The 16,997-nt window shown below is 35.7% G+C and overlaps 1 protein-coding gene across 1 annotated transcript in view; it reads left to right on the plus strand.

Moving 5' to 3' along the window:
• Positions 1-16,997, plus strand: part of SLC9D1 (solute carrier family 9 member D1) — a 141,140-nt gene that overhangs the window by 16,997 nt on the left and 107,146 nt on the right. Inside the window, exons 3-6 of the mRNA XM_077158749.1 lie at positions 5,935-6,114; positions 9,081-9,272; positions 10,787-10,915; positions 13,077-13,169. Of these exons, the coding sequence (XP_077014864.1) occupies positions 5,935-6,114; positions 9,081-9,272; positions 10,787-10,915; positions 13,077-13,169 (594 nt within the window). The remainder of the gene's footprint in view (positions 1-5,934; positions 6,115-9,080; positions 9,273-10,786; positions 10,916-13,076; positions 13,170-16,997) is intronic.

Here is a 16,997-nt window from a genome sequence, read left to right on the forward strand (position 1 = left end):
TTTTTTTCAGACTTTCCATTTCTTCTTTTTGTTGATCCCATGCCTTCTTCATGTCCTCCCTCAATTTATTGATTTGGTTTTTGAAGAGGTTTTCCATTTCTGTTCGTATATTCAGAATTAGTTGTCTCAGCTCCTGTATCTCATTTGAGCTATTGATTTGTTCCTTTGACTGGGCCATATCTTCAGTTTTCCTGGTGTGATTTGTTATTTTTTGCTGGCGTCTGGGCATTTAATCAGATTTCCCTGAGTGTGGGACCCAGCAGGTTGAAAGACTTTCCTGTGAAGTCTCTGGGCTCTGTTTTTCTTATCCTGCCCAGTATGTGGTGCTTGTCTGCCTGTGGGTCCCACCAAGGGCTGATCTCTTGTTGACAAATTCTTTCAGGACCTCTTTGCCTGTGAAAACTTTAATCTCTCCCTCAGATTTGAAGGACAGTTTGGATGGGTACAGAATTCTTGGCTGGAAATCTTTCTCTTTCAGGATCTTGAATATATCATACCACTACCTTCTCACCTCTAAGGTGCTATTTGAGTAACTTAAACTCAGTCTTATTTGGTTTCCCTTGTAGTAGACTGTTTGTCTCTTACCGCTTTCAAGATCTTCTGCTTGTCTTCAATGTTTGACAGATTGATTAGTATGTGTCTTGGGGAAGGCCTATTTGGATTTATTCTGTTTGGAGATCATTGGGCTTCTTTGTATATTTATGTCCTTTATGAGGGTTGGAAAGTTTTCCCCTATTATATCCTGAACTACTCTTCCTATCCCTTTGCTCCTCTCTTCTCCTTCTGGGACACCAGTAATTCTTATATCTGTACGCTTTGTTTTGTTTATCATTTCCCTGAGATCCAATTCAGTTCTTTCCATCTTTTTTGCCATTTGCTGTTTTGAGTCTTTGAAGTCAGTTATTCTGTCCTCTGTATTACTTATTCTTTCTTCTTTCTCTTCAAATCTGGTGTTGTGTGCCTCTAGTATGTTTTCTGTTTGGTCAACAGTCTTTCATCTCTGTGATATCCGCTATTTTTCTATTTATTCTTTCAAATTCCTCTTTATGCTCTTCTACTGTCTTCTTGATCTCCTTTATGTCATTTTCTGTCTGTCTTATTTTATTAAGTAGAGTTGTATGAACATCTTTGATCAGTTGTTCCAATGTCTGCATCTCCTCTGGTGTTTTAATTTGGTCATTAGGCAGAGCTGTATCTGTGCATTGTGATATGTTTAGTGGTCTGCTGTTTTCATGGCATGTAAATATCTTGATTTATTTACTTTGGTAGTTGATTTCTTTCAGTAGCCTAAGGCCTTGTGTTTGTGGAATGGTTGTACAGCAGGAAGGTAGGGTACAGGGTGGGGCACTTCATGTGGTGATTTGTTTCAGGGCAGGTATAGGTGCAGGTTGGGGATGTTACACTGATGCTTGTGAACATGGGCGCCTAGCAGCCAGGTAGGATGTATCTGTGTCGCTGCACCAGTCTGGGGGGCGTAACCCTGGTGTCTGTTGTCTAAAAGCATGGGACCCTTTGTGCATATGCATAGAGCTGTGGCAGCAGGCCGGCATTATGCCTTCATGGATTGGGGGCAGATGTGACCCGGCTGTGCAGATCAGCACTTTCTCAGAGCTGGGAAATGTGACTGAGGGCCATGCATATGCACAGTTCTAGGACTGCTGTAAAGTGCAGTTTCCAGAGCTGAATGATGTGATTGGGAGCCTGTGTGCATGCGTGGGCCTAGGAGTGCCATAAACTAATGCGCGGAACTGTGGGGTGGGGGTGGGGGTTGAGGCTGTGCGATAGGCAGGGGTCAGGGGTTGCCTGGGTATGGAGGTTAGTGCCCGCAGCCTTTATGCACTGACAGCAGCCTGCAGGAAATAGGGAGGGGAAGGTAGTGCTCAGGAGGGGTATAGGAGAGGTGGGTTGGGCTGTATTGGGGATGGAGGTGTGCGGCAGGTATGTGCACTGGGGGCTGGTGCAGTTGGGGTGCCTGGAGTGTGGGGAATGGGAGCGGGTGACGGAGTTCAAGTGCGTGGGGTGTGACAGCATGAGTCGCCAATCACGGGGCTGTGCTGTTGAAGGTAGCGTGCCTAAGGAACACGTCCTGGCTTACTTCCTAGTCCCCGGCTCCTGTCCTTATTCTCCTGCAGGCTCTGTGCCTCTGTGCCAGGCTCCAGCTTTCTGCCTCTCAGTTCCTCGACCTCTGCAAGTAGGGCTGCTGTATTTAGTGCAGAAGGCGCTCCCAGGTCAGCTGCACTGCCACATCACCGCCTCATTTGCCCTCCTGTCCCTTCTCTAACTTCTCCTTGTAGCAGGGCTAATCTCGAGCTACTCTATTCAGAACTCCAAGAATACTTTTAACATGATGAGAAGATACTATTGCTATATTAAATGTGATATTGTTCTTTAAATCCATCATTTCTTGAGTACGTATTATGTGCCATGTGCCATGCCAGGCACTTTAAATGTGTAAACTAATCATTTCATCTTCCTAGAAAAGTTTGTGTTATTATTACACAGCTTAAAAACTAGAGAAAATAGTTTATTTTTAAACTTTTTTTACTGAAGTATGGAAATATTGTAAATCAAGAAAATGGATAAGCCAAATTTTCAGTAATCTTGATTTAGTCATCTTGCCTATTTTATATGTATGAATCCCTGTAACTTTTATGCATTTTAAATAGATCAAAGCAGTATCCTTTTTTCTCTTCCATTCTTTTAATTTTTTTTTGCAATTGAGATACAGTCACACACCATACAAGCCATCTAATGTACACAATCAGTGGCTCACAGTATCATCCCATAGTTGTCTGTACATTCCCATGGTATAGTTTAGAACATTTTCATTACCCCAGAAAATAAAGAGAATAGAAAATAAATCTCTACTCCTTCCATATCCCTTCTCCCCCTCCCATAGTTCTTTTGTGGTACATTAGTTACTGTTAATGAAAGAATATAAAAATATTGCTGTTAACTATAGTCCATAGTTTCCAATAGAACAGTATCCTTTTTTTAATGCAATTTTATTGAAATACATTCACACACCATACAACCCATCCAAAGTACATAATCATCTGTTCGCCATAACATCACATACTTGTGCATACATCCTCATGGCAATTTTAGAACATTTTCATTTCTCCAGAAAAGAAATAAAAATTAAAAAGAAAGCCCAAATTCCCTATATCCCTTATACCCATATTATTGACCCATAGTATTGGTGTGGTACATTTGTTACTGTTGATGAAAGAATATTAAAAAATATTACTAAAAAAAAAAAAAAAAAAAATATTACTGTTAACCATAGTCCGTACGTTGCAGTAGGTACATTTTCCCCCATATACATATCTATTATTAACTCCTTTTAATAGTGTTGTACATTTGCTCTAGTTCATGAAAGACCCTTTATAGTTGAACAGTTAATCATTAACACAAGATAATTTGTGTTATACATTCCCATGTTTTAACCTCCAACTTTCCTTCTGGTGACATACATAATTATAAATTTCCCCTTTCTACCACATTCACGACGATTGAACACTGTTAATTATTCTCACAGTGATGTGCTGCCATCACCTCTGTCCATTTCCAAGCAATTACATAAACCCTAGTTAAACATCTGGGCATATTAAACAACTACTCCCCATTCTTCAGCCTCTTTATATATCCTATGTCTATGAGTTTACAAAGTATAATTAGTTCATATCAATGAGATCATAAAATATTTGTCCTTTTGTGTCTGCTTATTTCATGTAACATAATGTCCTCAGTTCATGTTGTTGTATGCTTCAGGACTTCATTCCTTCTTACTGCTGAATAATATTCTATTGTATGTATATACGATATTTTGTTTGTCCATTCATCTGTTGATGGACACTTGGATTGTCTCCCTCTTTTGGCAATTGTGAGTAATGCTGCTGTGAACATCGGTATGCAAACTATTTTTTTTGTTTCCAGTAGAACAGTATCCTTTTTTTTAAATGCAATTTTATTGAAATACATTCACCATACAACTCATCCAAAGTATACAATCATCTGTTCACCATAACATCACATACTTATGCATACATCCTCATGGTAATTTTAGAACATTTTCATTTCTAAATGGAATGAACACACCCTGCTTTCAGATATTCTGGGCATATCCCCAGTAACAGGATTGCTACACTGTAAAGCAACCCTATACTTAGTTTCCTAAGGAGCTATCAGACCGTCTTCTCACCATTTTACATTTCTACAAGCAGTGAATAAGTGTTCCAATTTCTCCGTATCTTCACCAACACTTATAGTTTCCTATTTGTTTAATAGTGGCCATTCTAATAGGTGTGAGAATGTATCTCATTGTGGTTTTTACTTGCATTTCCTTAATAGCTAGTGAAGCTGAGCATCTTCTCATGTACCTCTGAACCATCTGTATTTCCTCCTTGGAGAAATGTTTCTTCATGTCCTTTGCCGTTTTTTATGCATGGGCAGGCACCAGGAATTGAACCCGGGTCTGTGGCATGACAGGCGAAAACTCTCCCTGCTGAACTACCGTGGCCCACCACCATGGCCTGCCCCCTTTGCCCTTTTTTAAGTTGGCCTGTTTGTCTTTGTATTCTTGAGTTGTAAAATTTCTTTATATATTACTGGATATCAAGCCTTATCAGATATGTGGTTTCTAAATATTTTCTCCCATCAAATCTTGTTGACAAAGTCCTTTGAAACACTGAAGTATTAGATTTTGAGGAATTCCCATTTATCTATTTTTTCTTTTGTTGCTTGTGCTTTGAGTGTAAAGTCTAAGAAACTACTGCCTAGATCTTGAAGTTGTTTCCCTGCATTTCCTTCTAGGAGTTTCATGGTACTGGTTCTTTTATTTAGGTCTTTGATCCATTTTGAGTTCATTTTTAATAGGGTGTGAGATAAGAGTCCTCTTCCATTCTATTTGTGTAGAGATCCATTTGTCCCCAAACAGTTTATTGAAGAGACAAGACAGTATCTTTTTAATAGGTATTATGAGATCATTTTGACAGGTAAGAAATAAAAACTCTTTGATTTTAAATAAGTATTTAGTGGGGTCCAGATTTGTAGTAAAGTTTTATTATAGAATATAGAACTCTAATTGAATGAGTTTGAACGACATTAATACAAGTATACATCCTTTATAAAACTGAACAATATTTCAACTTACAGTGCTTCTTAATTCCAGGCATTGACAACCCATAACTGTGTGTTAGAAGGTATTGAGAAGATGCTGAGTCATACCATGGTTAAGCTATCACTAGAGATCCATAGTATCGTTAATGATTGTTCCTGAGATACTATTCTTTCACTTCTGTCCTAGTTGAGTGCCCTACCTCTTTCAATGTGAATAGTTATTTTAAAAGTAAATCATTAATTTAAACAAGATATTTTGTATTCAAATATGATAGTATATATACATTCATTATTATTAGGCTGCCAGCCCTGTTGGTCAATTTCCCAATAAATAAATGTTGTCAGATTCTTCATGTATTGCTGGAAAAAAGCTCCCTTTTGTAACTTGGGCTTCAACTGTGTGTATCCTGCTTAGAAATTTTAATCAATAATACCATAATATTCAATTATCACAGCTGTTTTTAAAATATATTTGTACCTCTTACCTAGTAGGCATCATACCTGGAACTTATAATCAGTGTTAAATGATTTTTGTATGAGTAGTTGACCTTCAGAAATGATAAATTTTCTTTAGTACTATATTACATTTATTGATGTATATATATAAGCAGTTTTCCCTAAACATTGTTAAGTGGAGAGTTTTTGAGCAATCTAGGAAACTTGACTTTCCCTAGTAAACCAATGATAGAATTAAATATACAAAAAGGCATATTTGACACAGTAGGTTCATTTGCATCCCTTTCTGTTACCAGAAATTAATGTAAGAAAGCGATGTACTGGTTATTTCTTAATAAATCTTACCTTTCATAATAGGAAGAGACAGAATATGTGGAACTTTTGGCAGCAGAAAAACATCAGGTTGAAGCCCTTAAAAATATGCAACATCAAAACAAAAGTTTATCCATGCTTGATGAAATTCTTGAAGATGTGAGAAAGGCAGCAGATCGTCTAGAGGAGGAGATAGAAGAGCATGCTTTTGATGACAATAAATCAGTAAGTAGTATTCCAGAACAATTTCCTTTTCACATACTGATCCATTTACTGACTGAAAGCTGTATTGTTGAAATTGTTGTACATGTTTATTTTTAGTATAAATCAAAATATGAAGATAAAACTAAAGCAATTCTATGTCGTACAGAAAATAATTTGATCTTTCACAAAGTCATCCTAAATTTTCTTTTCATATTTTTAAGCAATTATCATCAGTGACTAATCTTCATTTCCCAGTTGTGCCATTCAGTTGTACTGATACTATACTTTAAGAAAATTTGCTTTGGCTAAGCAGGTTTTAATGCTGATCTACCTGAGGAAAATAAACTTTACAGGAAGTGATCTTTGTGTTTGATCACTTTCAGGCTGCTCATTTGTTATAAGCTCAAGATTCTAAGGTAAAAATTTGAGATTGATGCCAAAAATTGACTATGGGTTTCAGTATAGACTCACATTAAGGATATAGTAATGAAAATAATTTAGAATAAGATTAGAGAAAAAAAAAAGCAGGTGGGGAGAATAAAAATAGAGTAAAAGGAATGGGGTATTTTAAAAATTTGCTAATTATGGGATAACAGGAAGCTCACATATTAAAGATTATGGATTTTTGAAAGAGTGTGTCCTAAATCAGGTAAAGTAGATGTTTGGAAGGTCCCAAAGATTTCAACCCTTAAATTACTTTTTTTTAATTATTATTTTTTATTTTTTTTTGAAATACCGAAAAACGCCAAACAAATGCAAACATTCCTAACTTTTGATCATTCCGTTCTACATATATAATCAGTAAATCACAATATCATCACATATTTGCATATTCATTATCATGATAATTTCTTGGAACATTTACATCTATTCAGAAAAAGAAATAAAATGAAAACAGAAAAAAATTCAGACATGCCATACCCCCACCCTTCCCCCTCATCAATCACCAGCATTTCGATCCAAATTTATTTTAACATTTGTTCCCCCTGTTATTCATCTTTATTCCATGTTTTACTCATCTGTTGATAAGGTAGATAAAGGAGCATGAGACACAAAGTTTTCACAATCACACAGTCATGTTGTAAATGCTATATCATTATACAATCACCTTCAAGAGACATGGCTACTGGAACACAGCTCTGCATTTTCAGGCAGTTCCCTCCAGCCTCTCCATTACATCTTGACTAACAAGGTGATATATCCTTAATGCGTAAGATAACCTCCAGGATAACCTCTCGACTGTTTGAAATCTCTCAACAATTGACATGTTATTTTGTCTCATTTCACTCTTCCCCATTTTGGTCAAGAAGGCTTTCTCAATCCCCTGATTCTGAGTCTCGGCTCATTTTAGGGTTTTTCTCAATCCCTTGATGCTGAGTCTCAGCTCATTCCAGGATTTCTGTCCCACATTGCCAGGAAGGTCCACACCCCCGGGGAGTCATGTCCCACGTAGACAGGGGGAGGGTGGTGAGTTTGCATGTTGTGTTGGCTGGAGAGAGAAACCACATCTGAGCAACAAAAGAGGTTCTCCTGGGGGTGACTCTTAGGCCTAATTTTAAGTAGACTTGACCTATCCTTTGTGGGGTTAAGTTTCATATGAACAGACCCCAAGATTGGGGCCTCAGCCTATAGTTTTGATTGTCTACACTGCTTGTGAGAATATCAAGAATTCAGCTTGGGGTAGTTGAATTTTCCCCCTTTCTCACCATTCCCCCAAGGGGACTTTGCAAATACTTTTTTATTCACTATTCAAATCACTCTGGGATTTATCAGGGCATCACTCTGGACAAACCAACAAAATCTCATGTCCCACTCAAGGTTCCATGTATATTTATGGTGTTCAATTAAGCTGTCTACATAAATTATATTACGAAATGCACTAGTCAAAATATAAATTTTGTACCAAATAAACATTTTTTGCTTTGGTCTCACACATAAGGTAAAATTTTAAAATATTAATTGCCATCTATTTTCAGCACCCTGCAGTAATGACATTCCTTTGTTCTTCCTCATGCAAAAACATTTTTAAAATTTGTACCTTTAGTCACTATCATTATACACTCTAGGCATTCCTAGATTATACCATCTCAGCCTTTATCATCTATCTTTCTTTCTGATTTCATTTGTGTCCCTAGCTCTCCTCCCTCTATCATTCTCACATGCAGCTTCATTCAGTGTTTTAACATAATTGCATTACAGTTAGGTAGGATTGTGCGGTCCATTTCTGAGTTTTTACATTCAGTCCTGTTGTACAATCTGTATCCCTTCAGCTCCAGTTATCCACTATCTTACCTTATTTCTATCTCCTGATGGTCTCTGTTACCAATGAAATTCTCCAAGTTTATTCACTATTGTCACCTCATATCAGTGAGACCATGCAATGTTTGTCCATTTATTTCTGGCTAATCTCACTCAGCATAATGTCCTTAAGGTCCATCCATGTTATTACCTACTTCATAACTTTATTCTGTCTTACGGCTGCATAATATTCCATCGTATGTATATACCACAATTTGTTTAGCAAACCCGTCTGTTGATGGACATTTTGGCTGTTTCCATCTCTTCGCAATTGTAAATAATGCTGCTATAAACATTGGTGTGCAAATGTCTGCTTGTGTCCTTGCCCTCATGTCCTCTGAGTAGATACCTAGCAATGGTATTGCCGAGTCATATGGCAATTCTATATTTAGCTTCTTGAGGAACTGCTAAACTGCCTTCCACAGCAGTTGTACCATTTGACTTTCCCGCCAACAGTGGATAAGTGTGCCTCTTTCTCCACATCCTCTTCAGCACTTGTCATTTTCTGTTTTATTGGTAATGGTCCTTTTTTCCCTAATTTGTACTGATGAGCATTTATTAATTTTTAATCACATCTGACAGAATAATAAAAACATAGTTGTCATATTCTTGTATAGAATTTACTCTTGTAAAAATGAATTTGAAAGCATTAGTTGATTTAAATGACATAATATTGGATATTCTTACAGGTGAAAGGAGTGAATTTTGAGGCAGTTCTCAGGGTGGAAGAAGAAGAGGCCAATTCCAAGCAAAATATAACAAAACGGGAAGTGGAAGATGATTTAGGTCTTAGTATGCTAATTGACTCACAAAACAACCAGTATATTCTGACCAAGCCCAGAGATTCAACAATACCACGTGCAGATCACCACTTTATAAAAGTAATCATTCCTCTTTCTCTTTCTCCCTCCTGTCTCCCTATCCCTTCCCCAGCCCACTGCTCCATACTAATTTCCTAGTATATAATGCCAAGTAAGATTGAGTTTTATTTTCTGAACATTATATTAGGGTATACAGCCTTTTCCAAACAGAGAGGTTCTACTAGAATTTTCTACCTATTTTGTGATTTCTGTCATCTTCTTTTTTCCTCTCAAAGAATAAGGCATTTGTATGTTTAAAATTTGAATCAATTTGTTATTGAGAATTTGAAAGACTTTGAAATTAGAAGTTCTTATGATGGAATTAAAGTTTCAGCTATTTTGAAACTATTCTCACTAAAATGTAAAATTCTCATAAGACAGAAGTTTGGATTAAGGTAGCATATGGTTTTACTTAGACATGAAGTGCAGAGTTTGAGAACTGTCTGCTTCAGCAATGACTGGCAGTCCAGATTGACTCAGATTCAGATCTGTGCACTCTTAGGACAATCAGCCTAGGAAAAGAATATGAAATTATTTAATTGTTAGAAAATAGCTTCATGTGATTCACGGTGTTCACTCTGGATTTGGACTGCAGTAGTAATAGATATAGTAATGACAGGGTATAGTCCCCTCAGGGAAGACTGCAAAGATCTGCAAAAATTATCTCTTCTCCAGCAAAATGGGCCAGGGTTCAAATCCCTAATGTTGGATGCTTGAACAGGAGAAAACACCAAGCCAGAGAACCCAAACTTAAAGATGGTATCAACATAGACAGGTTGAAAGGCAGACTATGTTCAGTAGATAAGTGATAATCAAGGGCTCATACCAGACACTGAACCTATGTTGATAGATTTGAATCAATAGCTGAGAGTCAACAGATGTGTTTCTTTACTTGGTTCTGATTTTCATTGGAACTGAGAGAAGTTGACGCTGCAAATTGAAGATGTTAAGGCCCTCTGTGAAGAGACCTCCACTGTAAAATTATTTTTTTTTCCTTTGTAATGAATAAATAATTTCTGGGGAAATATTTTGAGGCTGTATAAGTATCCTGTCCATCATTAAACTTCCACCAAATAGTTTTAGCCATCATTGATGATTTCTTGTCCGCATCAGTTATTACTATGATGGCTATATTGACTTAGTATGGTGGGAAAAACAATGGAAAAAGTAGATGAGTTACATTTAGGATACCTCTGAAATTTTCCAGACTAGATTACTCATTATAATTCTAATATTCAGAGTTCTTAGAACACTGTTATGTGGCTTAAGCAAAACAGAACAATTTTGCTACAAAAGACCATCAGAGCTAACATATTCCTAGAATATGTTCTTAATGCTTTCAACTTCTCTGTGGCACACAGTAGTAGTAAAAATTCTTTCACTTAGTTTGTCATTTACCCTTCACTCCCATTAAATGAGATAAGGATACTGTTCCATTCTGCTTGTTCAATCACCTAACCCATTTATTGCTTAGGGTGGCACCCACAATTACTTTAAATTTCTCATATTTTTTATTTGTTTTATTCTTACATTAGGACATTGTTACCATAGGAATGTTGTCTTTACCTTGTGGCTGGCTATGCACAACAATAGGATTGCCTACAATGTTTGGTTATATTATTTGTGGTGTACTTCTGGGACCATCAGGACTAAACAGTATTAAGGTAAGAACAAAATTTAACTTTTGGATCTCTGTTTTAACAGAATAAAAGCAAATTAATAATAAATAAAAAGGCATTCATGAAGAGTAAAAACATACCAGTGTCTTTTAAATTACATTAAAGATGCCTTTAAAATTTCTGGGAAATCTTCTCTAAAACATAAGAGAGTCATTTTGTTTATTAATGACTTGAGAAATAACCATTTCATTTCTTTACTAATAAACTTTATTTTTAGAAGTTTTGGTTTCACAGAACAAAAATTCCCATATAATACCCCCCCTCCACACACAGTTTCTACTATTATTACTATATTATATTGGTGTGGTACATTTGTTGCAATTGAGAAACCAATATTAATACACTCTTAGTATCTAAAGTCTATGTGTTTATTTCTTTAAATTATATTAAAGATTCTGTTTCCAGTAATTATGATGAGCTAGCTAATTCATACCAGCCTTCACACACTGAAAGTAACTAAAGATGCTGAATTAAATGTTTTTTGAAATCCTTACACTGCATTGAAGAGCTGATAAAATAGCGAGCAATTATCAAGCCCAAATCTAGAATATTTTGAGTACCCAGAGAGACAATGGAGCATTAAAGCTGTTTTTGTTGGAGGACATTTTGCTGAATAGATTAAATTGAGCTTTGTTTTATCTTACTGGCACTTTATGGAAGTAGGAAAGGATCCCAAGCTCCAGTGAGCTTGAAAACATGTTTTTTAAATATGCACAATTTGAACAAAATTGACCAAATAGGAAAATTATGTCAAGAATTAAAACATTAAGTCCCACACAGGCAACAGTACAAGATGGTAAAAAATAAACTGACACACTCTTCAAAAGCCTCACTGTTGCTCCCCATTTGGGTAGAATAGGGGTAAAATGTAGAATGCACTACTTAAAGCCTCATTCCTTTTATTCTAATTAAACCTTTAACCAGGTCAGAAGAATCTCCAAGATTTCTTGAGACCGAAGAACTTCAGACTAGGGTCTGAAGAACTAATCTGAACAGCACATAAGTATTAGCTAGGTGAAGAGTTCTACTTGACTTATTCCAGGCTAAAAGCCTTAGTACCTTAAGACCTAGAATGGGGCTCATCTTCGCAGAGTGTCCTCTGGACAGAATGGTTTTCTAATTTGATTATTTTGAATAGGTAATATTCAAATATTCAAATATTGAATAGGTAATATTCAAATATTCTCCATGCTGGAAACCTGGGTTCGATTCCTTGTCCTGCCCATGCAAAAAAAAAAGAAAACAAAGTAACTAAGAAAGGTTGGAAATGAAAGGGAAAATGGAAGTAAATAGAGGGTAAGATTCATGATGTTAATAGCTGACAAAATAAGTATGCTTATAATGGAGTCAGCATAATATATGAAATACATAAGAAAAAAGCTTGTACCATATTTTCATAAGTAACAAATGAAACACTATAAATTATGAGAACACTGTATATCAAAGACTGTGGAAATTTATGTTATTTATATATTTCCACAATTAAAAAAATAAAAAAAGAAGCTAAAGAAATAATGACAATTATGTGCAATGCATGATACTGGAAGGAACCTGAGAATGGAGGAGAAAAGACTAAAAAAGTCATAAGAAAAAATTCGAATATATAATGTAAGCTTTATATCAGTGTTAAATTTCTTAAATTTGATATCTGCTCTTAAGATGATTACATAAGTGATGTCCTCGTTCAAAGGAAATGCACAAGGAAGTCTTATGTGTTCAGGTTTTATAATTTCCTAAAATGCTGTGCTTATAAGAAAATTCTGATAATTAACATCCTTGATACCAAACAAAAATGAAATACTATGGATTAGTTAAGCATTAAACTTTAACAGGTTTAATTCCTCCCCATATCGTAAAGAAAGCTGCAGGAAAGAACTCATGAAATTAACAGATACAATCAAAAATTTGAAAATAGGCAAATCTGTGAACTAGTGCTTTGAAAATAAAATAAATATCAGTCTAGCTAATCATGACTAATCAGTAGGAAAGGAAAATGATCTCAGACAGAGGAAATTCAAAGAATGGCTTTTATTGGATTATTATGTTATTGGGATACTAACACTGAGTACACTAGTGCAAGACTGTTATGTTGAGTACGCACATGAAACATACAATTATATGGCTTTCAAATTTCCTTGTTTTTCAGTCTATTGTACAAGTGGAGACATTAGGAGAGTTTGGTGTGTTCTTTACTCTCTTTCTTGTTGGCTTAGAGTTTTCCCCAGAAAAGCTGAGAAAAGTAAGTACTTAATCAATTTGTGTTTAATACCCCCAAGCAATTTAATAAAAGTTGAATTTTTTAAGTTAAAGCCATTTTTTTTTATTAGAGAAGTTGTAGGTTTACAGAAAAATCATATGTAGATTCCTATATACCACCCTACCAAGAGCACTTGCATTGGTGTGGAACATTTGTTACAGTTGATGATAACGTTTTTTTTTGTAATTCTATTTTTTCACAATGAGTTGCATTTTTGCAATTGATGAAAGATTATTAAAGAAGTACTAGAACTATTTCCATAGTTTATATAGGGATATTTTCCCCATATTCCTCTCTTACTATTTTTTCATGCATGTTTTTATTTTATTACTCATTTACCCATATATTTGATGAAGGGAGTGTCAGTCACAAGGTTTTTACAATCATACAGTCACACTATAAAAGCTATATAGTTATATAGTAATCAGGAATCAAGGCTACTGGATTACAGTTCAGGCATTTTGAGCTCTTTGTCATCATTATTATTATTGTTAATGCAGTTTTATTGAGATATATTCACATACCATATAATCATCCAAAGTGTACAATAAATGGTTCACAGTATCATCATATAGTTGTGCATTCATCATCACAATCAATTTTTGAACATTTTCATTATTCCAAAAACAATTAAAATAGGAATAAAAATAAATATTAAAAAAAACCCAAATATCCCTTACCCCTAGCCCCTCCCCTATTTTTTTTTTTTTCTTAATTTTCTTACCCATCTGTCCATACACTGGAAGAAAGGGTTATCAGTCACATGTTTTTCACAATCACACAGTCACTTCTTAAGTTATATAGTTATCATTTTCAAGAGTCAAGGCTACTGAATTACAGTTTCAGGTCTTACCCTCTAGCTCTTCCAATACACTAAAAACTAAAAAGGATATCTATATAATACATAAATATATGTATTATATATAGAATGAACTCTTGACTCTATTTGAACTCTCTCAGTCCCTGAAACTTTATTTGATTTCATTGCTCTTCCTCCTTTTTGTCAAGAAGACTTTCTTAATCCCATGATGTTGAGTCCAGGCTCATCCCCAGAGGTCATGTCCCATGTTGCCAGGGAATTTTACACCCTTGGGAGTCATGTCCCATGTTGAGGGGAGGGCAGTGAGTTTATCTGCCAAGGTGACTTCGAGAGAGAGGCCACATCTGTGCAACAAAGAGGTTCTCTGATGGTGACTGTTAGGCATAATCATAAGTAGGTTTAGTTTCTCCTTTGCAAGAATAAGTTTCATAAGGGCAGGCCCCAAGATTGAAGGTTTGACTATTAAACTATAGTCTTCAGAATATTAGGAGTTCCCCAGGTGGTGAAGTTTAATATTTCCACATTTTCCCCCATCCCTCAAGGGGACTTTGCAAATACTTTTTATCTTCTGCCCATGTTTCTCTGCTGCATATCAGAGCGTCACACTGACCTGTGACAAACCAACAAGATCTCACTCCCTATTCAAGTTTCCATGTAATTATGGTGTTAGAATAAACTCACTACATAAGTTAAATTGATAGTGTGCTACAGAAAATATAAATTTTATGCCAAAAAAATTTTATGGTCTCACACAAAAGTTGAGGTTTTAAAATACAGTCAATATCATCCTTTACCCTTAAGTCTGATTTACCTTAATCCTAACCAGATTTGCTTCATTCACATCTCTAATCAAAATCTGAACTCTTTTTCGGCTTTTTAACGTTGCTTTATGAGGTAATACTGACTTTCATAGCTGTAGACCTCTAGCTCTGAGTCTCACGTGTCATACAGATAGCCAAAATTCCAGGAATTCAGGTTATACACAAAGAGGTCAGCATCTCAGAATTTAGAAATAACAGTGACAACTCAGGAATAAATATGACTGCTGTAAGACTTACAATCTAGGAATCTTTACAGTAAGCTTCCCCTGCTAACCTATGCTCTTGAATTCAGTTCTCTGAATTTGCACATTATAGTTCGTCCATATGAGTGAGGTATTATAATATCTGTCTTTTTGTTACTGGCTTATTTTAGTCAATGTAATGTCCTCAGGGTTCATTCACGTGGTTACTACCTCAAAACTACGTTCTGTTTGCAGCTTCTCAATATTCCATTGTATGTATACACCATAGTTTGTACTTCCTTTCATCTATTGTTGTACCTGTAGGCCACCTGTGCAATTTGTGAATGCTGCCACCATAAAATCAGGTGCAAATGTCCATTCATGTCCCCTGCTTTTCTTCTTCCAAGTATATACCTGATAAAGGAGTTGTAGGATCATATGACAACCCTATACTTAGTCTCCTGTGGAATCACCGCACTGCCCCCAGGGTTGCACCATTCTGCTTACCTATCAGCAATGAATAGTTACATCTTTCTCTCCAGATTTTCTCCAGCACATGTATCTTTCTGTTTATTTTTAAAACAGTTTTATCCGTACACCGTACAGTCCTTCATAATTAAAGAATCAATGAATCCTGGGATACTCACATAGTTATTCACCACCACAATCTATTTGAGGACATTTCCATTTCTTCCGCAAAGAAAGAAGAAGAGGAAAAAAATAAAGAATAAATAATAAAAAATAAAATAAAAAGGAAAAACAACAGCACCATCAAGAATCCCATACCCCTCCCTTATATCCCCTTCTTATTGACATTTAATTTTGGTATATTGCCTTTGTAACATTTATTGGAAGCATATTATAATGTAACTAGTAACTATAGACTAATTTGCATTGATTGTATTTTTTCCATATGCCATCCCCTTTTCAGCACCTTTCAATGTTGCCATTCATTTGTTCAAATCATTCTTGTCTTTGTACATTTAATCACCATCATTGTCCATTTTAGGTTTCACTGACTTATGCAGTCCCAGTCTTTATCTTCTATCTTATCTTCTGGTGTCTTACGTGCACTAGCTTTCTTCTTTCAACCATACTCACCCTCAGCTTTGTTTGGTATACTTAAAATATTGTGCTATCATCAAATAGTATTGTACTATCCATTTCTAAATGTTTACAATCAATCCTGTTGAACATTCTATACTCCATTAGCATCAAATGCCCAATCTCTACCCTCTTTCTATCTCCTGATTACTTATGTTATCAATTTTAACTCTCAATGTTTGCTCATTTATGTTAGTTCATATTAGTGAGACCATGCAGTAGTTGCCCTTTCCTTCTGGCTAATTTCCCTCAACACAAGGCTCATCCACATTGTTTCATGCTTCGTGGCATTATTCTGATATATCATATTTTTCTCTCTTTTTACCTTTACAGATAGTCTTTATTTCTGCACACTTCTCCAGACCTCTCTCTCCTATCTTTTCCTATCTCCCTGTAGTGCTCCCTTTAGCATTTCTTGTAGAGCAGGTCTCTTGTTCACAAATTCTCTCAGTTTCTGTTTGTCTGAAATTATTTTAAATTCTCCCTCATTTTTGAAGGACTGTTTTGCCAGATATAGGATTACTGTTTGACAGTTATTCTCTTTTTCATATCTTAAAAATATCAGACCTTTACCTTCTCACCCCCATGGTTTCTGCTGAGAAATCCACATATTGTCCTAACAAGTTTCCCTTGTATGTGTTGAATCACTTTTCCCTTACCGCTTTCAGAATTCTGTTTATCTTTGATATTTGATAATCTGATTAGTGTGTGTCTTGGAGTAGATTTATTTGGATCTATTCTATGTGGGGTATCCTGCACCTCTTGGATTTTTAATTTTATGTCTTTCATAAGAGATGGGAAATTTTTCAGTGATTATTTCCTCCATTATTCTTTCTGCCCCTTTTCCATTTTCTTCTTCTTCTGGGACACCCTTAACACACAT

This window comes from Tamandua tetradactyla, chromosome 4, assembly GCF_023851605.1.
Source record: "Tamandua tetradactyla isolate mTamTet1 chromosome 4, mTamTet1.pri, whole genome shotgun sequence".
Taxonomy (NCBI): Eukaryota; Metazoa; Chordata; class Mammalia; order Pilosa; family Myrmecophagidae; genus Tamandua; species Tamandua tetradactyla.